General features: G+C 42.3%; 1 protein-coding gene across 2 annotated transcripts in view; it reads right to left on the bottom strand.

The window, feature by feature from the left end:
- CPLANE2 (ciliogenesis and planar polarity effector complex subunit 2) overlaps nucleotides 1-24,144 on the bottom strand; it is a 196,046-nt gene that overhangs the window by 70,698 nt on the left and 101,204 nt on the right. For both annotated transcript variants that reach the window (XR_011268679.1, XM_069611108.1), the window contains exon 5: nucleotides 23,729-23,865. Coding sequence is in view for 1 of the 2 variants with exons in the window: in XM_069611108.1 (XP_069467209.1) it covers nucleotides 23,729-23,865 (137 nt within the window). In the remaining variant the exon portion in view is untranslated. The remainder of the gene's footprint in view (nucleotides 1-23,728; nucleotides 23,866-24,144) is intronic.

Below are 24,144 nucleotides of genomic sequence, written 5' to 3'. Positions count from 1 at the left end.
AACTACAATTGCTGAATCATGGAAAATCAAATAATTGTGTACAACCTTAGTTGTAATAATAGAAGATCTATTTGGACTATGCTTATGCAAGGGGTGTCCGAAAAAGAGGATTCCTTTGTCACATCAAATTCATCCGAAAGGTGGACAGAATACTTTTTAGAAAAATACTTAACCCCCAGCAAATTTAAAGAACTAAGGGTCAATTTGGGCAAGCATTTGAATTACAATATTTGTCCTTGGTCGCATGAGGATCTGGAATGTGCAATTTAAAAAATAAATCCATCTAGAGCCACAGAGCCAGACGGTATTCCGGCATGCGTGATAAAATATGCCCCGGCTTTTTGGGCACATATTTTGAAGATTAAATTTGATAATATCAATCGCTCAAACATGATTCCTAAATCATGGCTGAATGCGATTATAGTTCCGATCTTCAAAAAAGGCAACCCAACAGACCCAGGTAATTACTGAGTTATTGCCCTACTAGATGCTGCGGCAAAAGTGTTCTCCATCTTACTACTGAGCGCAATTGATCGGCATATGAGACAATATAGCACCCTATCACACTTTCAAACTGGATTTAGAAGACAGATGGGCACAGCCCTGAATGCAACCATTTTGGCCCACATTCTTCCCAAGAGTAAAGCATGTAATACAGGCCCGGTTTACATGGCTATGCTCGATCTATCTTCCGCTTTTGATTGTGTAATTAGGAACCTGTTATGGGAAAAGCTGAGGCAAGCAGGTTTTCCACGACTATTGCTACATCTATTAGCTAAATTACATGAAGAGACAATTTACACGATGAGAGTAAATCAGCAAGGTGCAACCACCTCTCCAATTCCAACCTGGGTAGGTGTAAAACAAGGATGCAACCTAGCGGCGGCATTATTTAATCTATACTTATCTGACATTGATAGGATATGGTTGCATCCGGTTACATTCCCAGTGAGACTTGGCAGTCTCCATATCCAATGGCTTGCATTACAGAACTCCCTACAAATAAAACTGCAGCAAATTGCAGAATATGCCCAAGACAATAACTAAATATCGAATCCTTCTAAATGTAGAATTATCGTGTTCAATAATCTAAAGAGGAAAACTTCATCATTTAAATGGACCCTCAATGGGTCACGCATTGAACGGGTACCATCGGTTAGATATTCTGGTTATGACCTGGGTGACATGTCTTCAGTTTTGATGTGGAAAAGATCGCTTCACTATAAAGCTAAATTAGGCAATATCGCAAATGAAGGTTGTACATAAAAGGTTTTGTACATTTTCCATGATCCCACTCATCGAGCTGTATTCTTTAAAAATAAAAATAGAACCAACTATCCTATATGGCCTAGATATGTGTCTAGCAAACATCAACACTATTCTAAACCAAGTCCAAGGAAAGATTTGGAAAAAGACCCTTAGGATGGCAAATTCTCTACCCAACACTCTATTGCTTTATGAATTTGGTTTGACCTCGTTATCGGCAAGATATAAATGGAGACAACTTAACAATTATGTAAAAATGTTATTGCCTCTTAAGAACTCCTTATATGAGGATATATCTACCATTAATAGATAAGACAACGGTCAGACAAGAAAGACATTCTATAGTCAAATTAACTTGTGTCTTGAGAAGATTGATGCAAATGCCAACGATCGCTGCATAAGACCCGCATTCGTGAAAAAGAAATTATTTGAATGGGATTGGATAACAACTATAGATAGCATTGGCAAATATAAGTACTATAAAGAGTTAGTCCGATTTATAACAAAAAAACACCTCACCAATTATATCTTATTAGATTGCCATGTGAAAAAGCCTGACATCTCTATATCCGTTTTAAATTAAACCAATACCATACTAACGAACGGATCAAATACTGGACACGCACACGCCAGGCTCGCTCTTCCCAACACAGTCGATTTTGCAAGGTAATGCAACAAAGTGAGACACTGAAACACTTGGTAATTTACTGTGCTTTTTTCGACATGCAAAGAAAGGAATGCTTCGGCGATGATAACATCGGCCAAATCGAATTCTCAAGAGAATGGTTATGGACAAGGTGTATGTGGGGCACAAATACATCGTTAGTGCTAGCCTTGACCAGATTTCTGATGCTCATGAATAATGAACTGCAACAGAAATTCTACAGGATAATTATAACCTACTATTTTAAGCAAATACAAAACAGGTATATCAAATGTGATTGACACAATAATAAAAACTGACAATACCCTTTTAGCTGCCTACTCTAACATGTAAGCACTCTCATATAGTATAATGAAGGGTAGAGAAATAAGATTAGATGGGTGGTCGAAAAGAGTATGAACAGAGGGTCTACAGCGGAGATGATTGTTTATAATTACCATCAAGTAATCATTAAGTGTATTGTGTCCCTAGAAGAGTTCAATTCAATTTAGAAACCTCTATTATATCGAGAGGACAACGTAAATAAATTGTTGCACATTAAATTGGTAAAATGGCATTCTGCTCTTGTGAAAGAGACAGCTGTGACAACTCACGTTCAGGAGGATGATTGTATATATTTGAAAAGCATACTTGAAAAAGTTATCTATTAAGATATACTATATGATAACTAGTATTTTAAATGTTTGTATATTTTATGTTTCAGAATTTTAACTGTCTTTCGTATTATGAAAGTATGTAACGTAACTATGAGAAAGAAATGTTTTCCAATGTGATCATATTTTAATTTTGTTGTAAAAGTTTGTTAAACTATATACAACTTATAAAAATAATAATAAAAAAAAACAGAGCCTGGAGGGACAGAGAAGAGTGGTAAGGTGGGAGCAGAAGGAGGTGGCCAGAGTTAAGGTGAAGGAGGAGTTGATAACATCGGAGGGAGAAAGGGGACTGGAGGAAATGGTGAGAGTTAAGAAGGCAGAGGAGCCAACAGAGGGACAGAGCGGTCAGGAAGAGGTGGTGAGAGTTAAAGTGAAGGAGGAGGTGGTAACATCAAAAGGAGGGTGGTTTCAGGTAAGGTAACAACATCAGGAAAAGTGATTGCAAGCAAAGAGACAGGAGGTGCGTTTGAGATAGTGTGGGCAGGGGAAGTGGTCCTAGGACCACCAATGTACAAATGCAAATAGAACTTCCACTTAGTTGGAGAACCCTTTGCTGTGGACGCCAGGCAAGGGTACCATACCAGACCAATGGGGTTGGCTACCTTGTAGATGATTACTTCAACAGAGAAGGGCAGGAAATATGGTGGAGGGGCTGTGAGGTCCTGTGGGGAGTGAGAACCAGGTTAGAAAACTGTCCCGGGAGTGCGGCTGGCACAGGTAACACAGCCTTCACTGGCCTTTTTCATGTGGATATGATTTCCTCCTCCTATTGTTTGGTGCTCTGTCAACGGTCACATGACCGTGATAGGCCAATGGGGGGTGCGGAGATCCCGGACGTGTACATGGCCACTTTCTCACAGAGTGTCACCAACCCAGCCAGCTTTAAAAGATATCGGCACGAAGAGTCTTTGTCACATTATCGGGATTGCCCCAGAGCTTGAATCTGCACAGCTGTTGAGCAAATAGTCAGGCATTCTACTGGAAGACCCATCTAACTGACCTTCGAAAGATGAATCTTTACCTTGTTTGTTAGCACCATTAGAAATATGTTTTTGCACGAAAACCCTGACTAGAAATGTTGTTTCATAGGAGGTGGCTGCAACTGTACATCAATTCCTGATCCATCTAATTGCTATCGAGTACATTTATGTTCCACTAATGCAGGCTCCTCAACAGAGGCAGACAGGACTGATGACAACAGCCCTAGAGTATAGTCATAGCGCTTACTGTACGCAGGATTTTTGGATGAGATGGGGGAATTGTTCAAGGATCTGTCCGCTGGACAGTGCAAGCCCCATTCACTGGCACTGAGCCAGCATTATGCAAAGGGTGAGCCCCTAGCTTCAACCACTGGTAAATGGCCATGTACAGTCCTCCAGCTGTTCTACCTCTGTGAAGGACGTTGAGTCTTGTTTGTGCCAAGTGGACGTTTCCTGCAGAATGTGGAACCAGGCTGCTCTGAGCAAGTCTCCTTTCTTTTAATGGAGTGCCTGGTCTGGTCCTTTTGCCATCAAGGCACCATTTGATTCCCAAATGACCTTTGTAAACATTAAATACTGTGTCAGTCGTGTTGCTAAAGGTCTGAAGTAAACTGATTCAGCAGAGTCGTAGAGGGGATAGAATCTCTGTGGAGAGATACAGCACCAAAGGTTTCAACTTGAAGGAAACTGTGCCTCAACAATGGGCCTTTAAAACTAGTTGTGGGCATTCCAGTTGAATGGTGGTACAGTGATGGGGAGGAGAAGGGCTTTGATGATCCAATGCCCTTAGTCAAGAAGGAATCACATGCAGATGTTCAATACTGAGAATATTTCATGCTGGCCTCTTCATATTTTGAGCTTCCCTCAGGCTCTTCATCCATGATCACTTTGCATCCTTACTGGTCTGCTGCAAAGGTCAGTGGTGCAATTGTAGATCTAGGTTAAAGGTTTACTTGCTTGACATTACCTCAACTTCCATTGTATCTTCATGAATGGTGCAGGCGTTTTATATAATAACATGACTGCGTTAATGAATTTTGGGAGGGTAAAAGCCAGTCCACCCTCAGAAGAAAGATATAGGGCAACAGCTTCCAGCCATCTCTTTATCAGAATTGCACATGCTACGGACATCTTGCTGAATGTAGTAGTACATCTCCAAGTGGCCACAAGGATATCTGGTTCAGGAATGCTTTGTATAGGGCGATCAAGAGACTCCCCTGGGATCACCAAACAAGAAGACATTGCCTCATCCCAGGAACATCATCAGAGACACCAAGCACTGATTGACTAGGAGGCCAGGTGACAAGAGCGTGTGACGTTTCTTCTGGGTTGTAGCTTCACATCCGGTCAGTGATATCACTTCCTGTGGCCATCTTAATTCGGCCCAACACTCAGCTAAAAGCCACAATTGACTCCTCTGGGAACACCAAAGAAGAAGACGAATCCCAGCAAAACCAGGTAGAAAATCAGGGAGACAAATCACTGATTGACTAGGTGATCAGATGACAAGAGTGCTTGACATCTTATCTGATCTAGGGGTGTCCCATTTAAGGGTGGAGCAATATAGGAAGAAGACCAGCCCCTTTGCCTATGAACCTTCGCTTTCCTACCTGCTGCACCTTTGAGTACCCATAGCTTGCTAATTACTGTGCTAAATACCTGTAATGCATTAGCTCCTGCTGCTCCTCCTAATTGCCTCTCCCCATGCTTTCTCAAATCATGCTACAACTTCCTGCTTACCTACCCATATCATAAAATGTACATCTCGAAACTCCCACTACGACATCTCTCTTGCACCTCCTACTTCCAACAAACAAAGCAGATGAGCAAACCACACCTTCCCTAACACCTATCCACTTTGCCGCTCTTCCTTCGAGACTCAACCGCTCTACTCTTACTTACTGCATCCACTGAACATTGCACTCTGGAATGAGCCGTCTGTATGCAACACAACTTGCTTTATCACAGACTACTTTCAGGCCGGCTTTCCTCCCCTAGATTGACTAGATATCACTGAAACCTGGATTTCTCCATCTGACACTGCCAACCTGGCGGCCCTACATGATTTTAAATTATCCTTCATTCATTCTCCTCGTCTAACTGGCAGAGGTGGAGGAGTCGGACACCTGCTCTCTTCCTGCCTCATCGCCTCACAAATCTCCAATGCCTCACCTTCTCCTTCCTCTTTTGAATTCACCAACTCTACTATTGCTCTACCTCATTTGATTTATATCATCACCATCTATGATATGATATGATATGGCATTTATAACGCGCCTATACACAAGTGTTTCAAGGCGCGACGAGGCAGGGGGGGGGAACAAGAGGGGCCAGACAACGATCCTACTAGGCCAGGTGTCATTCAGATCGCGCAAGTGCGGGGGGAGGGGAAAAAGTGCAAGGGGGAAAGGGAGAGGGGAAGTGCAGTATAGCGTTAGTAGAATAACAAAAATAATATAAATAATAAATAATAAGGGCCAGCTGGTGGCAAGTGCAGACAAGTGCTGGGAAGGGGGGCTGTAGGGATACAGAGACAGTCCCGCAGTGCAGGGGTTGCCAGGAAGGCAGTGCAGGGGAGAGTGGCTGGGCCAAGGACCGAGTTCGGTGAGTGGTCCAGTAGCCGATTCAGTACAGTTTCAGTAATTTTAGCAGGGGAGAGGGGGAGAGAAAGCGGAGGCAAAGAGGAAGGTTTTGAGGTGCTTCCAGAACCGGAGATGGTTCTTCTCAAGTTTCAGGGAGGCAGGAAGGCTGTTCCAGAGGGAGGCCCCTGCTACGGAGAGAGATCTACCCCCAGCTCGTTGCTTGGAGAAGCGGCTGACCCTGAGGGAGTTGGAGGCGGATGAGCGGAGAGCTCGAGAAGGAAGATACTTTGGAAGAGAGAGTTGAAGGTATTTTGGCCCAAGGCCCCAGAAGGCCTTGTGGACAAAGCAGAGGGTTTTGAACTTAATCCTTGCAGCCACTGCGAGCCAGTGTAGCGATTTCAGTCCTGGAGAGATATGGTCCCTGGGCTTGAGGCCAAGGACAAGTCTCGCAGTCGTGTTCTGGATGAGTTGTAGAGGGCGGAGAGTAGAGGCAGGCAGATTTAGATAGAGACTGTTACAGTAGTCCAGCTTTGAGAGAACCAGGGCTCTAGAGACAGTGAGCTTCTGGGGGGAGGAGAGGAAAGGAAGGATACCTCTGAGGAGGTGTAGCTGGTAGTGTGACTTCTTAGAGATATCAGATATGTGAGGAGAGAAGGAGAGTTTGGAATCGAAAATGACCCCGAGGTTTTTTGCCTTGCAGGTAGGAGCAGGAAGAGGGCCAAGAGAGGCCGGCCAGAGAGCTGCAGGGAAGGCGGGAGTGGGTGTACCACTCTCCTGGTCCCATTAGACCATTCTTTGATGAACTTGGGCAACTCCTTGACTCCCGTTCCACTAAACATCACCTCATTCTCTTAATTGACTTTAACCTTCCCTATCCAACCACTTCTCAGAAATCTCAACTTTTCAGTCTTTTCTTAGTGACCACACTCTCCATTCTGTCCATAACCTACCAACCCACGCCGGATCTCTTATTCATCTCCTTCTTTCTGTCGGCCACTAATACTACCGTCACACCATCCCTATCGGACAACTCCATTGTTTCCACCATCATCTCATTTCCACCCTCTGTCCTCTCCTCACCACTTGCCTCGCTATTACTAAAAGGAAATTAAAGCCTTCTGCCATTCCACTCTTTCTCTCTGATCTCGTTCTTACTCTTCTCCTTTACACCTGATCCCTCTTGTAATATCACTGCCTTCTCCAGCTTTCAATCCCCACTATATGACTCAGTTTCCTCACCCTTCCCACTGCTAACTTTCACCCCCAACCTCAGCATCCTCAACCCTGGGTCATCCGAGTCATACAATGTCTCTGCACAGACATGCGTCGGCTGCTGTGCAAATGGAGGTGTACCCACTCGCAAAAGGTTCTGCATCTCTACCTTTCTGCCCTGAACTCTCTGAAGTCCTCCCTCGTGATAGAGTGAAAAGGGAATTTCACTCTCACTCCAACCATCCTCGTCGGCTACAGGGCACTCGACACTCACTCCTCGAAATCTATGACCATCAACTCCACCCTCACAGCTAATTACCAAGCTGAATACTTCACTGCAAAAGTGTCAAAAATTAGAGAATCACCTGACTTTCCTCACACTCCCCCTCCTTAATTCTACACTCTACCTACTCTACCATACTCCTCTGCCTCCACCTCCCACTTTAGTCACACTAATACTGAAGTAGTTCGAACTCTAATGATGAAGGCTAACCCCTCTTGTGCCCTATCAGATGCTCTTTCTCTTCAGCTAGTGAAGCCTATTGCCCATTTAGTGGCCTCTCACCTTAACAGACTCTTCAACCAGTCCTTCGACTCTGCTTGTTTTCCCTCTACTTTCCAAACGTCCACCGTCATTCCTTTCCAAAGAAAGCAAGGGGCTGATCCGAACCATCCAGCTAAAGTTCGCCTTTTTTCTTTCCTTCCGCACTAAGTGCTGGAAAGGGTTGTGCTAAACTGTCTTACCAATTTCTTACACATCCACAACCTTCGAGATCCTCTACAAGAAGGTTTCCACTCCGGTTACTCCACGGAAACTTAATGTCTCCAACTTCTTTGCATATGCTAAGCACTCCAACCTATCCTCTATCTTAATTTTCATTGACCTTTCAGCTGCCTTTAACACGGTCAATCACTATGATCTCCTTAATACTCTATCTCTTTTTGGGATTCATGATCAAGAGCTTGCCTGGATTGAATCCTACTTAGCACATCACCTATTCTCGGTCTCTGGAACAACAAATCCTCTCAACTCACTACTCCTGTCTTCAGTCCTCTCCCCTCCTTACACTATACACCGCTGCTCTAGGAGCACAAATCTCCTTCTTTGGGTTCTCGTACCAACTCTTTGTGGACAACACCGGAATCTTCTTTTCTGTTCCTAAACTCTCTTCTGATCTCTCTATCAAAATATCAAACTGTCTCCCTTTTATTAATTATTGGATGACTTTGCACTCTATGTTAAGCTCTTCCAAACCAGAGGTGCTCTTCTTCCCTGCCAAATACGCTCTCTCCTGCCCATTCAGTTCCCACCCAACACTCTCCCTGACTCCTCTTCAGCTAGAAACCTTGGCGTTACCTATGACTTCTCTCACACCTGCTCTATTCTCCTCTGTAAAACTGCAACGGCTTGCCTCAAACTCCTAAATAAGAAGAAAATAGGCACCTCCTTTCTTTCAACACCGTCAGGCATCGCTTAACCACTCCTGTCTTTTCTAAACTTGAGTACTGTGTCAGCATCCTGTTTGGTCTCCCCAACTATGCTTTCTGTCCTCTTGACAAGATCATTACCTTTGCTACCAGGACTCTATTTGAACTCCCTCACTTCACACCCACTAGCTCTTACCTTCACCAGGCTGGATGGCTGACAATGCTAAACGGAGCCAGATGTATATTTCTTCTCCTGGTTCCCAAATCTATCCACTGTAAGGCACCAATGTTTCCTTTATCTTTTAAGCCGTCTCGTAATCTCTGCTCTTTCTTGACTACCCTCTTCTGCTTTCCCTCTCTTCTTGCTCCATTTGGATGGAATACTCCTCCCCTCGCCCCCCGGACATCTGCGAAACATGCCACACCGATTTGTTCAAAGCCAAATTGAAAGCCTACCTCCTCGCCTCAGAGTTATCCTCTAAACATATTTTTGATAAAAGGCAAACTGGATTTACTAAAGATATAGGGACTAACTTAAACATCTTCCTATTAAATTGTCTAAAACAAGAAGCAATAAAAAATAACATCTCAACGTTTGCTATTTTTGTGGACCTAAAGCTAACTTTTGATTCCGTCAATAGATATAAGCTATGTGAGAAACTACACAAATGGAAATGCCTGACTAACATATTGGAACCGATAAGGGCATTATATTCCCAAACATCTATTAGGATTCGCTTAGCATTAGATGGCACATTGTCAGAATCAATACCTACAGAGAACGGCCTTAAACAAGGATGCCCTTTGTCTGCTACATTATTTGTGCTGTACATTTCGGATTTACGAACAACAGAGGTAGTCAAGGTGGGCTATCCTCCATTATTGAATGCGACAAAGGTACCGTATATTTTATTTGCGGATGACGTCGTTTTATTTGATAAAACCCAAAAAAAGGATTACAGCAGATAATGAATGCTTTCCTCATACATACAGAAGAGAATCATTTAAAAATAAATATTGGAAAAACTGAAGTGATGGCCTTGACAACTAGACCTAAACCCACAAAAAAACTTGAAAATTGTTATTAAAAGTTTGAGACTACATGCTGTGCGCACAGTAAAATATTTAGGAATCTGGGTAAACCAGTCAATAATAAACACTCACTGGAGTGAACATCTGAAAACGAAAGCCGAAGCATTAGCGCAACAGGGATTAGTTATTCAATTGTACCCGTATGGACTTTTTACAAACAAAAAGTTGTAGCTATATTAACAGACGGAAGTGAGGCAATTATTAATATGCCGTTTGAAAACTGGATAAGGAACAAAGGTATATTTTGGAGGAAAGTCCTCGGTCTGCCAAAATCGTACCCGATGCCCAGAATTAGATTCGAGCTGGGAATACAATCTTTGTCAGCTATTGTGAAGTGGAAAAACCTTGATCTATACAGAAAAACATTGACACATTAAAGCATCCCTGCGATGAAAATAATGCAAGATAAACCTCTCTCACTCAATGCAACAGCAATAAACGTTTGGAAAAAACACTGCAAACATCTGCTACAAATCTTAAATGTCAAAGAAGAAATGTTGATAAACAGACCACAGAAGGTAACATTGAAAATTAAAAGAGGATTGGATACTCACCCTACAGACTAAAGCAAAATACAAATTGAATATACAATTAGAGATACATTTCTAAGACTAAGGTTCAACGTCCTACCAACGAGAGAATATCTTGAGCACATTCATCAGATTGAGAAAAGAATGAATGTCTGTAGATTTTGTGAACAAGACAAACAAGAATAACCAACTTTTCATTTGATAATGGAATGTGAAGTTCTGAAGGAGAAGAGACAAATGTTTGTCAATATGCTCCCAAAAGATAAAAGAAACAATGACAAGAAAGAAAGGTGGACATATATAATGCTGTGGGCACGATAAAAGATGGATCATGAGAGTTGTACAATTCTGGGACTCATTAAAATTAAAAAACGAGAAATAGATGTTAATGAAAGGACATATGATAAACTGTGATTAATTGATAATTAATGAATTTTATGGAATAAGTACGTTTTTTAGCCCAGAAATCATTTCATGATGCGTTGGAAATTTGTAAAATGCAATGTTTTATGAAAAAATGAAATTAATGTAAAGTTTGATATCAAAGTAATCATTAAATAAAAAAATTAAATATTTAAGATTGCAGCCTCATTGGTCTTTGTAGTCCTGATGGAGGCGTGCTGCACCCTTTCTAAAATGGTGACACTTCCCTTACCAAAATGGCAACCACAATACGAAAAGAAGGTTTAGTTGCTACTAACCAGCAGCAGCAACCATTGCAGTACTCACTATGAAAACAAGATGGCAGATGAGGGCGAAATAGCCTTGGTTGGCAGAGTTGCGACGCAGTCTGCCAGCCAATCAGCATCATGTGCTTATTTTGTAGTCCTAGAGCACCTCACCGAATCACAAAGTCTTTTCAAACACGTGCACCTGAGACTCCTTGACCCATTTCAAACTCTATAGCCCACCCAGGCAGGGGGACAATAGGGAACAGTAAGATGGTGCTTATTATGGGATCCAGGAGCACAACAATAGAGGTAGAGGATAGAGTCTAGCACTTTGGCACAGAGGAAAGGAGAGAGGATGAGGGAAAACGGAGCAGAGGGAAGGGAAAGTGAAAGTGGAGGAAGGAGTACTGTAAGGAGAAGAGGTAGAAGTGCAGAGGTGGAGAACAGAAAATTAAGAGCAGAGGTAAACAGGAGAGAAAACAGAATGCAGTGTAAAGGGTGAAAAAGAGAGAAGCTACAGCATTGTTGAATGTTAAGGAAAGAAGGAGGAAAGTGGAGAAGATGGAGTCTAGAAAGAAAGAAGGGGCATATGGCAGTTGGTAGAAAAAGAGGAGTCTCATTGACACTCAATGGCCTGGAGAAATTACCGGGCTGGTGGAGAAGCAAACTCAGGCAAGGTCCGACATCCTGGAGAAGGGGACTAAGTCTGAGAACTCCAGAGTCTGACGCCTGTCCCATGTGCAGAGGGACCCAGGAGTGCCAGGTATTAAACAAGGAGAGAATTAACTGCACGTCATACTTCTGATTAGAGCAAGAGATAAGAAAGACTACACTAGCTCAAGATAGAAGTGCAAGGGATTTCAACTCCTAAAACGGAGTGGCTTCTTCCTGCCAGAGAAGGAAAAGAGGAAGGATTGAGAACAATGGTTGTTTCTGGTCTCTGTCAAATCTAATCCCTTATTTTTTACTTTCTAATAAACCACATTAAACATAAACCTTTGCTTCGATTTGTAAGTGGATGCTATTCAGGATCTGATTCAAATATGCTGTGCTGTGAAAACTTAACCGGATGAGGGATCAATCATGCACGTAATGTTGCCGCCCGAGCTAGAAAAGACCATGCATCCTCAAAGCCGGTTAAGATCATGCCCTTATGAACAGGCGATTGGCTCAGAAAGCAGACAAATATGAAGCATCCAGAACTCCTTATGCGCTGGTATTAACACCAGAGCTTCACACCAGACAAGCAGTCATTAAAGTCACGCAGGTAAAGCTCTGAATACTGAGTGCATCACCTTCCCAGAGCATTAGCTAGCAAAATAGACTATAGATTGCATCAACAAGGTGCAAAAATATAATAATTCATAGTGCAAAGACTAGACCTACAAAAGGACTGCAAATTGGCACACAGAGCAACCAACTGTGGGGTATTGAGGAGTCCCATACCAGCTAACTTTGCATTTTATTTTTCATGATATTCTTTTCTAGTTTTTTCAGAAATAAAAGTAGTATCTTAATTCACCACCACTCATGTTAACCAGAAAATCAAAAGCATTAAAAGAAATAAAAGACTTAAAAGTAAGCTATTATATCAGCGATGATACAAGTGTAGGCAATAAACAGTAATTCATCATTGCTGTCCAATGAAAAGTTGAGCTACTTATCACAGATTCCTGTGAAGCATTCTTCCTCCTTTCAGAGGGACCAAGCGATTTTCTCCATGGAAGATAGCCTGGACAAGTCAGACTAATAGGTTTCCAAGGTTTGACACAGTTTCGACATCCAAAGTCTTAAAATGACTCTCTTCGCCCCATTGCCAGAGCTTTTTAATCCTGTTAGAACCACCTGTCTGTTGAGAGAACAACACTGAATAGGAACATTTGTAAGTCAGGCTTCTGGTCCAATTCCATGATGACGTAAGAGAACTGTTATTTCCAGATTGGGACTATCCTCCAGCAGGAGTATAGCAAGTGGGTGCTCTTTCTACTACCACCACCTATCACTTTCAGACAGCCTCATGCAAAGCATTTTCCAGGGAGTGCAATGTATTCTGAAGCACTATTTCTGTTGGATCAACATACTCTTTAGGTCAAACTTTACTCAGCTCATACGGGCCAGCATCGCTAATGAGGGTATTCAATTAATTCTGCCAGTCTCATCTTATTTGTTTTCCCAAAGCACTTGTCATCCCTGATTTGCAGATACAGGAGACTTGGCACCACCCAGTTTACTAGCAAATACTTTAGTCAGCAAGGATTTGTCAACATTCATGGGGTACCTTGCACTCTTCAGGAAGCTTTCCACTCAGCCCTATAGACCAGATGTCACCTTGACTAAGATTTTGTTTTCTCGTCAGTTCGGAGAAAGTGTGAACACCTTCACCCTTCAGGAGGTCCTTGATGTCTTTCATTATCCACTCTGTTCAGCATAAAGAAAATCCACCCTTCAGCATTCCTGGATTCAGCCAGATCAGGGCCTCCATGGATGTATGGAATGCCCTTGAGTATGGAAGGAAGGTCCTACGTTCTAGAGATCTAATGCCAGATGCACCAAATAGGTTCACAGATCACTTTTGAAGTTTCTATGGTAATCTTTGAGGTTCAGGAAGGCAAATCTACCTCCATCAGCAGTGTGATGTAGGTTGTTTCAGTTACTAATTTTCTCGTAAAGATTTTGTCAATTTTACTCAAATAGGAGGCACTTACTGGAGCGATTTCACTTAAGACGAGTTCAAGAATTCTAGTTAATATGTTCATATTTATTACATTTATCTTTCACCAAGGTCCCAGGTTTAGCCATTTCCAGTGATTACACTCTGCTTTACGACCTGTAGCATCAAAGGGACTGAACGATGAAGCTATTTGTTTTATTATTCTCGCAAATGGATTGGGGTAAATTGAGCCAACATTAAAAACTATAAACAATATGTTCTGGCAACCAGCTAGATCCTTTGTGGACCTTGGTCATCTGCCCTAACCCATCTTTATAAGAGTTACACAATTTACAGGATTTTATAGTGTCCCAAACACATCTGTGCCTTTCTTTGCTGATACAAGGTCGTCAGGCTTTGTGACCAGACACCAGCACTAGGCAATCTTAGGTCATCCAATAAGGGTCAGATCTCACAGCATACACAGCTGGACCCCAGATTTCTTCAGCATTTCCCCTTATAGTGTATTATTATAGGCATAGCTGTTAAGCTGAAGGTATGTTCCATCCCCTCCTGGTTTGTCTGCCCCTTCCTCTTCTCGGTCTTTCCCTATCCAACCTTGTTCATTCCTTCTCTTGTCTGAGGCTTCATTGTTTCTGTACTGTAGAGGCCTCTCCTCATATCTGGTCATCCTCTCTTTTTCTTCTTCCATCCTCTCTTTTTCTTCTTCCACCTCCTTTCCTTCCCGATAGTCCAATGGTAACACGAGTACACAGCTTGAAACACGTGTCAGGCTTCTCTTCGCACAAACAATAAAGGCTTCTCTTTGCACAAACAACTAATTATAATTTCTTGGCGCAGTGAGACTGGGAACATCTTTGTTTTTCTTCTAATATGCAAGGGGATAATCTTTTATATAATTGTGGTGATCCTTGGTAATGGATGTTATGGTCTGTGCATTCCAGGGGCCATCTAGAGAAGTCAATTATACTTGTCTTATACCAGTTTACTTTGTAAACCGAACACACTCCAAATTCTTCAATGATCCTTTGAATCTTTGGCATACATTCCTCTGGTCTTCAGACATCATCACATCATTTGCAAATCGTAAGGTCTTGTATTCTCAGCCACCAATGCTCAGAGGTTTGTATTGAAATGGGCCGTAGTTTTTGCAGAGTTAGGTATATCAACATGGCTTCAATGCACAGCCTTATTATTCATCCTTATTGCAAAGACATTCAACATATTACCTGTGATGAGGGGCAGTTGATCTTGAAAAGTTTTACAGAACTCCCCCAGAGTCCGTCCAGGACTGGCATTTTGAGAGCTGGCATATATGCCACTGCTGATTCTAATTTGTCCAAGAAAAATCTTCAATCCAGCTCCTCAGAATGACTCATCTTCAACCGGGTATTTTCAGCATCTTCAAGACAGTTTGGCCAAATTCATACATATTGTTTTGTATTTAAGTTTTTATTTGACACTTCAAAACACATCAGTATGATCCCATTGTTCACTCTATCCGGGCACAGAACCACCTAAACTGCAGCCACTCGTCAGTAAATTGCATGTAAAGTCATATGCTCCATACATCTTTAAAGGATCAGGTCTTATGTATAACTGTCACCCTTTTTCTCTGTTTGGTTTGGGAAACAAGTAAAAAAAAAAGGAACAGTGGATTGGGGGAGGAGGGGAAGGGTTTCCCAGACAGGTCTCCTCAAACAGGACACAAACGTCTTGGAGATGTATTGGTTTGTTCTGTGGATGCCACCCTTCGGGACCATGAGATTTAGTTTGTGTTGCGTTTCTGCTTCAGCTTAAAAGGTAGGAGTCTCCCACTTTTCTTTCCAAGCTCCCATTTTGTCTGTGTTGCATTCTTAATAGGGAATAGTCCGCTTTCTTGGGCAAACCTCTTTCTGCTGCTGTCATCAGTTTTATGCTTCATGGATCTCTCCCTCTGTTGGAGGCAGTCTTCACCCTCTCCATCTTTTTCAAGCCATTAATGGAGGTCTTTTTTCACAGTTTCCTTTACTATCCCTGCGTATTTGATTAACTTTCCTCATGGAATATCAATAACAATACTGTTATATCCCATAACCCCCCACATATATATGTGGTGCAAGGGGGTGGGAGAGGTCCGGAAAAAAAGAAAAGTCAGAATTTCGGGAGTCGGAATTCTGGAGGTGACATTTTGGCGTATTTCCCAAAACCTCTAAACTTGAGGCCTAAAGGAGGAAGTGGGATCCAGAACACCTCATACTGACCACAGTGGGCAAGGGCAGGGGATGGAGTGTGCGCCATTGCATGTAGAATCAAACAAAAAGTGAATTAGTGTTAATCATCTGCATTTGTTGTAATTGTAGGGTCCAATATGCCTTGCTGTTGCAGGACAGGTTTGCTCATGCACGTGTCTATTTTTGCTGGTCTAGCAAGAAGGGCTGGGGCATCCTCAATTTCTTGCCAATGTCAAAGACGTTTTGTATAGAGCACAGCCTGTCTTTGGTACGACTTCACAATGCTTTATCCTTGTCATGAAGTGCAGTCGCAGCACAGTTCATTATCAGCAAAACGTAATCTGGTGTCTGGATTACGGGTGCTTAGAATGTGTGTTGTAGCATGTATTGGTAAAGGCAGTTTACAGGGGTGTTCCAAACTGTTGAGAGTAAAGTTTAAAGAAAGATGACCTAATGTTAATGGAAGGGACAGCGGCAAGTAAATTATGAAAAGAAATTGCGATGGGTGCATGTGACTGAGATATGTGCATGTGATATAGAAGGTCAACTGTACAGGGGTTGTGTGTGTTTTACATGAATATGACTGTATAGGTCTCTGTGCATGGGGGTAATCTTAGGGTGGGACAGGGGCACACCATTGTGTCCCCATTCAATTGGCTGGGGCACCTTTTCTTCGGATGTCATGTCCCCCCAACATTTTCAGCAAAGTTACTCCACTGTCTGTGTGTGCTATTTTAGTTTTTTTTATTGCAACATTTATATAGCGCCTTTATACAAGGAGATGTGAGGAAATGCAGAGCCAATTCTTAAAAAGAGCTAAGTTGGAACAGGAACGAATATCCAAAGGAAGAGAGTTCAAAGGTCAGGACCTAATAATTGAAATGATCAAAATCGAGAATGTGCACAAAGGGGATGAAGAACGGAGAGAAAAAACTGAGATTCTGCACAAATAACCCTTTGAGGATGATACAGAAAAACCAAAGAACATAAATATTCGGGAGCCAATGTGTGAATACGCACGAAAGCTAGACAAAGAAAATGAAACTCAAATCTAGATTGAATGAGAAGCTAAAGCATTTTAATCAAATAGGGGCCTATAGTTGAAGAATACTGAAGTCCAAACAATACCCTAGCAGCCGAATGAATAACAGAACAAAGGAAAACGAGCACAGCCGGGAATACCAACGTATAAAGAAGCCGATTTAAGACCGTGATTTGTAATAGATGGCAGATGTTCTTAATCTTGAAAAGAAGAAAACGACAAGAAATGTGGGCCTATAAATTAAATGAGGAATCAAAAACAAAGCCCATATTGCGGGAACAAAGTCCCATCGATAGATTAAGTGGGGTAAAAGAAACAGGAGGCAGAGAGTACACAATAAATATGATAATGTTCGTTTTCTCTGGATAAAGGCATACAAATGAGAAGACATCCATGCTTTGACTGCCACAAGACGGGCTAACTGTGCTGTAGGATTGTAGCACAATATCATACTGTAACTTGAACCACACTACACATGTCCTAAGAACTGCCCTTTACTGCTCAGCTTTTGCTACCACAGGATGAACCAGGCAACGCCTGTGGAAACCTGGTTGTCTAGCTGTGGACTGGTTCTTCACACTTCCTGAATATAAGGCAGAAAGAAACTGTCCTAAGATCTGGCAGAAGCAGTGGGATGTTGAGGAACCAACTCAGGAAATACCTACCCGTGCTAATAAGAGTTTGAACTAGTTAGGCACAGATGACGAGAAATCGAAGATGGAGGCCATGCAGGTCATTCATGAGAACAATCGAACAATCATAAAGGCAAATGAGGTGAGGAGCTCTGTAAAGCATGCCACATCAGGACCAGTGCTCTAAAAATGGCAGAATTGCTGGCAGAATTTTGGAAGCTCCAGTGTGGAACATCACAAGAAGAAGAGGGATGTGTTATTGTCAAAGAGGAGACCACAGTCAATATCACTGCTTCAACCACTCTACAGCCACCATCTGCCTAAGCTACGTTAGCCTGTGAGAACTTGAGCTCAAGATTCAAAGAGCATGGCTGGTTATAAAGAAGCAAGCTCAAGAACTAGAAATGGAATGCATGGAGCTGGAAAGGCAAAAGTGGGAATCCAACCTTACTGAGAAGGAGTAGGTCAAAGGACACAAGCTGGAGCAGAAGAAATGCTGACCGGAAGATGCAAATATGATGAATCTGAATATTGCTGCTAAAAACAGGTAACGGTGCAGACTTTTCTTCCTGTCCCCATATTCCGAAAGATTTGGTAATAATTTCAGTGGTTGGATCAGATATCCTTTCCTGTTGAGCTTCCTTTCATGTGACATGCAGAATGCACAGAGTAAGCAAAGGACAAAGCAGCCGGTTTACTTAGTCACTTGCCTCAGAGTGGAAGTGATGCGATTCTGGAGCTGAATGGTAGAGACCAGAAAAGGTATAGTTACATAAACGAGGCTCTTAGAAAAGTTTGGGACAGCCGAAACTCAGTATCTGAGCCCCCTACTGCAAAATGAACCTGAGTTGGGAAACCTGGGTGACTGGTGCCATTAGGAACCTAAATAAATGCATAAATGGGCACAAAGTGTACAGGAATGAGGGATAGTGTCACCTCATGAGGTTAGAGCACATTTTGGATGACCGTTGTCCCACAGACTTGCCTCAGCGCCCTGCTGACTCTAAAGTGATGGATCGCAAGCTGCCAGCTGTGGATAAAGACTAGTGGGTCTCCCTCCTAGTAAACCACAAAGGACAGGCTCCTTCTAAGGATCAAGTGAAGCTTTACAAACAGTAGCCCCCAAAAAATAGGTCCTCTTAAGACCCCAAAAGTAGGGGGTAGTAAGTCACTGCAGCTCTAGCCCTCGTAGGCTGCCATTTAACGTTTTAGCAAAAAATATTGGCCCACCTTTTATTTAACCTGTGCACCCCCAAGTAAAGTAACAGCTTCTTTATTTGATGGATATTTTCTCCCGGTTATATTGTTTAACACGAACTAGAGTTACCCAGCTTGTCATGCATCAATCCAGCTCTCTCACTCACTCTCTCACTCTTGCACTCACATCTGTGCTCTCTCTGTCTGTATATCTTTCTTTCTCTGTGGGCAAGAGTCACTTTTGTCAGGTAAACGTTTGCTTCTGACAGCAGAAAGCCCATAGAAAACAGATATCTTGATGGGGTGCTGTGTTTTTTAATGGCTAAAAGTAGAATTAGAGGAGCCGTGACACAGGCATCCCTGTTTTGGGGGGGGGAGAGGGGTTGTGGGGAGTCCTGGCTTGCTATTGTGACACAAGTTGCCATCAGGTGTGTTCTTTAGGAATGTTGCCCTCACAGAACAAGTTGAGAAGGACACATAAGTTCTGCGAGGGCTGCTGGGGTTTTGATAGACCTTGAAAGGGACCAGCCTGTATTATCTACAATTGCATTTATTTTCAATTTTTTTTTTAATCAATTACTAGTGTATGTTTAATCAGTGGCCAGCACACAAAAGTAAACCTTACTTTGATGCGTACAGAAGAAACAGATCATTGGTTTTGAATTGAGCATGTCCCTTTCCAAGAAGGAAGGATAGCTTGAGAAATAAAATTGGGTGTATTCTTGGTAAAGAAAGGCAGCTATTTAAAAAGGAAAGTATTTAATTGTATTAATACTGTAAACTGGCTCTTTTTAAAAATGTACAATGTTTATTTTTAATGATCACTTCCAATAAATATTGTAGACTTAATAAGAAAATTACACTTTTCCTACTGAGCTAGTCACATTATCAGAACAAATTATTTTATGATATAGGAACAAGAGGAACAGTCTGGTACACTAATATTGCAATCTATTGAAATATCCCCAAGAGAAAGAAGGTGACAAATATTAGCAACGAGGGATCCTAGCTGCTTTGCAAAAACTCAAAGAGCATATTGGGAATATGGAATGACACAAATATGTCCGTGATAAAAGGGTTGAATGCTTGAATTAATAAGTACATAATGCACACTGGCCTTTGTGCCAATTTCACTATTCAGAACACTCACCCTAACATTAAAGTGTTGCAACTAAGAACCACAAACACTGTGTTACAATAATAATAATAAATAACATGGTTGTGACATTCCTTACTCCATTGGGGCATGGAGGGTCCAACTGAGCCAGAATTTTAGAAGAGATGGGATTGAGAGAATAAGCAGTGCTATGTGCATGAGCAGTCTCCAATGTAGAGACAATTTCTAATTACTTTTGACTCGTACAATGTATATGGCTGAAATGTTGCACGCGAAATCGTAGTCACGAGCCATTCCATACTGGAAATTATGATCTGTAAAAAAAAAAAAAAAAATTAAAAAGGTTTTTAAGAAAAAAAAAATGCTGTTTCAGCCTAGTTCCCGTTCACTTTCCCATAAAGAAAAAGTCAACATTTTGCTCAAGCGCACAGCCAAAACCACTGGATGGAATTGGACCAGGTCCGAAACAATTTGGGCACGAAGTGTTAACCCGATTCATGGGCGAGGTCTGGTGTTATTCCGTTCAGTAGTAGTTAAAATATTTGCCGGAGAAGGGCATGCCCCCTTCTCCAAAAATTATAGCTATATCTCCTATGGTGCTTTGCAGCATAGTGGCCGACAGGCTTTTTAGAAATGAAAAAGCTGCAATGTTTCCCAAACTTCTATTGCCAATAACATTTGACTTGCTGGATGGATGTGGATGAAATTCTGAAAATAAAATGTCAATCCACCTCTCTCTTTCCCCCCCCCACCACCCGACTGCATATTTTGGCAACAATATGTTATAAAATGAAAACGTTATTAGGAAAATAAGACACCACAATTTCATAGTTTTCAGCCCATTCATTTTCCCATAGAGAAAAAGTGCCATTTTCTAACAGCAGCAGCCGCTGATTTGGACCAAATAGGAAACAACTTGGGCACAAAGCGCTGACTTCATTTTTTTGAGTGGTTTTGATTACAACCATCCAGTAGTTTTTAAAATATTCGACAGAAGACGAGGTGACCCCTGCACCTTTAAACCTTTATATTCCTCTTGGTGCTTTGCAGCAGAGAGGCTTATAACTTTTGACTTGACTTTTGACTTGCTGGATGGATTTGGATGACATTTTCTAAACCAAGGGATTGTCGAGCCCCCCCCCCAAAACTGGAGAATTTGGCAACAATTCGTCAAAAAAATGAAAAATGTATTAATAAAAGATCAAAACAGTTTTTAGCCTACTCCCTTTTGGTTTCCCATAAAGAAAAAGTGCCGTTTTTTAACAGTCATAGCGTGAAAACCGCTTTGCAGATTGGGACCAAATAGGAAACAATTTGAGCACAAAGCTTTGGACTTAATTTTCTTGACTGGTTTGGGGTACATCCATCCAGTAGTTTTCAAAATTATTCGGCAGGATGCCCCTTAAAACCTTTATATCAGTCTTGGTGCTTTGCGGCGGAGAGGGTGAGAGAGGCTAATAACATTTCTAGGAGGGGTCTGGGGTTATTCTGTCAAGTAGTTGTTAAAATATTTGACGGAGAGGGGGGGTGCCCCCTTCTCCCAAAATCATCGCTATATTTGTGTCCCACAATGCATCACCAAGGCTTTCCAGAAAAGAAAAAGCAGTCTTTTTTTTTTTTGCTCAATGCCAGACATAACCGGGGTTATAATGGGTATAACCAGCGTTATTTGGAGGAGGAAAAAGGATGAAATGGCATCGGGCTGGAGGTGGGGAGGCGGCAAGAGGACACCATGTGAAATTGGGGGGCTGGGAGGATACTAGGGAACAAGTTCAGACCTCAAACGTTTTCACATAACCGGGATTATCCAGTGGGATAACCGTGGTTATGATAGAAAACTAGATCAGGAATGAAAGTGCATCAGGCATGGACGTGTGTTGGGGGGGGGGGGGGGAGAGGGCTATGGAGGGAAAAAGAACTTTAAGGGAGTGGGGGGGGGTAAGCATGGTACGAGTAGGGTGCACTTGCTGAGAGCCTGGGAGGGCAGGGAAGAGTTTTGGATTGTGCACGCTTTGATGGAGAACCGCAGTTATCTGTAGTATACATTGCTAACCGCTCTTATTGGGAAACTATTTTTTTTAAAGTTAAAAAATGGGATTAAGACCAACAAAAAAAGGGGGAATTTTACAGATACAGTGAAGGGGTGGCAATGGGTGTGGCTATGGCTACTGGGTTACTTTAAGTAACAGTATGGTGCAATATGGAAAGTAACCATGGCTAGTGGGCCCCAACAAAACCTACTTGACAACATGGGGGCAAGGTAGAAGGCTATGGCTAGTGTGTCCAAATGAAACCTAGTAATGTGACCAGGGCTGAAGGCCAGGGGCACTGGCCATGGTTAGTGGGCCCGTTTAGGAAACCAATTGGGGCAATATGTAGAGTGGCCACGACAGGCTAGGACTAGTGGGACCAGAAGAAAGCTATTGGGGCAACATGTAAAGGGGCCATGGCTAGTGGGCCCGTTTAGGAAACCAATTGGAGCAATATGTAGAGTGGCCACGGCCAAAGACCATGGCTAGTGAGAGGGAAAGAAACATAGTGTTTTAAAATATACAGTGGGCACAGCTGAAGGCCCTGGCTAATGGGCCCAAAAGACATGTAAGTGGCCATGGCAAAGGAATGTGGCCACCTCGCGGCTGCAAAAGGAACATATTGGGGGAACATGTATAGTAGACACAGCCAAAGGCTGTGGCCAAAGGCCATGGTCCGTAAAAAGACTATGGTATAACAAAACCCTTGAAATTCACTGTAAAAAAACCTTAGTTAAGGTGCAGCTAAGATGCGCATGTTTAATGCAACAAACACTTGAAATTCAGTGGATGTGGGAAGTCATGACCAGCTTAACTCAGCGCGTTCCCTTTGCAAAGCTCATGAGCACATAGATATTATACGAGAAGGGAGTCGCAATGACAAAAAAATGGCATTATGGGGGGACATAGCATTATGCGGGACATTAACAGGAATGCTCCGAGTTAAGCGGGTCATGACTTCCCACATTCACTGAATTTAAAGTTTTTTTTGCATTAAATCTGTGCATCTTAACTGCACCTTAAATAAGGTATTTTCAGTGAACGTATACATATGTAGGACTAAAATACAAAGTAAGTGACCATAATCAACAAAATTCGAGTTGTTGAGTTGCTTTATAAAGCTAGTTAATATCAGCACAGAAAACTTTTGGAAAAACGTGGATGAGTTGCTTAATGACATAGTACCTTTTGTCTCTTTTGAGGATATAAAAGGGGAACACACTTCACTTCCTTTCTCACAGCAGAAGAATGCAAAGGTGTTCATTACTGATCCAGATCTGAGGTTCGCCAGAGCAGTCAAGATGGTCAGATAGTTAGTAATTCACAGGGATACAGATTCAAATAAAGCACATCTGCAGACCCACAAAAAACCTAATCAAAAGCGGGTCCCAATGTCCCACCACTAACCGTATCCTCTACCATGAACTTCTCTCTCCATGTCCTTCCAAGTGTACTTGTAATGTTCTATCTTTTTAAATGTAGACAGGTTATTCTACCAGATTACTTGTACAGCACTCTGTTGCTAGACAGCTACGTGTGCGCTGTATAAAACCGAGTATTTGCCTACATGTATACATACATACATGAGTGCTTGCATATCCAGTCTGTCGAAATACTCAGCAAACTGGCTTTATGGATTGCGGATTTCCAAAGCTCACTAACTTGGACTTGAAGCCAGCCGCTACACTCCCTTGAAGTCCTGGCAAAGAGCGTGATTTGTTCACAAGCTTTTAGCAGAAGGATACTTGGAGCCGATCACCAACTTCACAAGGTGATCCGACTCCTCTGCAACCCGTGAGATCTGATTGGGTAAGTCATCAAAGGACGATCGGTCAGTGAAGGAGAACAGGAAGAGGATGGCATCCGCCTTCTCCTTACAAGCCTGGATAGAGAGAGAGAGAGAGAGAATGCAAGAGACAGAAGAGAAAGAATTTGAACATATACCAGCAGAAGTGTCAATGTCCTGGCCAGGCCCATGCTACCTTCACTTTCTAGTCTCAAATTTAGCCTCCTCCTCCCTGGAATACATTGAAACAGAATGATGTCAATTTCTTGAACAGGATCCGGATGCCCCTAGTTTTCGCTCCCTCTTCTCTACCAACAGGACAACTATTTGAAGGAGATGACTGCTTAGGTTGTCCCTTATTCACGCCCGCTCAAA

This window comes from Ambystoma mexicanum, chromosome 8, assembly GCF_040938575.1.
Source record: "Ambystoma mexicanum isolate Mex_15411 chromosome 8, UKY_AmexF1_1, whole genome shotgun sequence".
In the NCBI taxonomy this organism is placed as follows: Eukaryota; Metazoa; Chordata; class Amphibia; order Caudata; family Ambystomatidae; genus Ambystoma; species Ambystoma mexicanum.
Note: the sequence above shows the minus strand (reverse complement) of the source record. Positions and strands in the feature narration are given on the sequence as shown.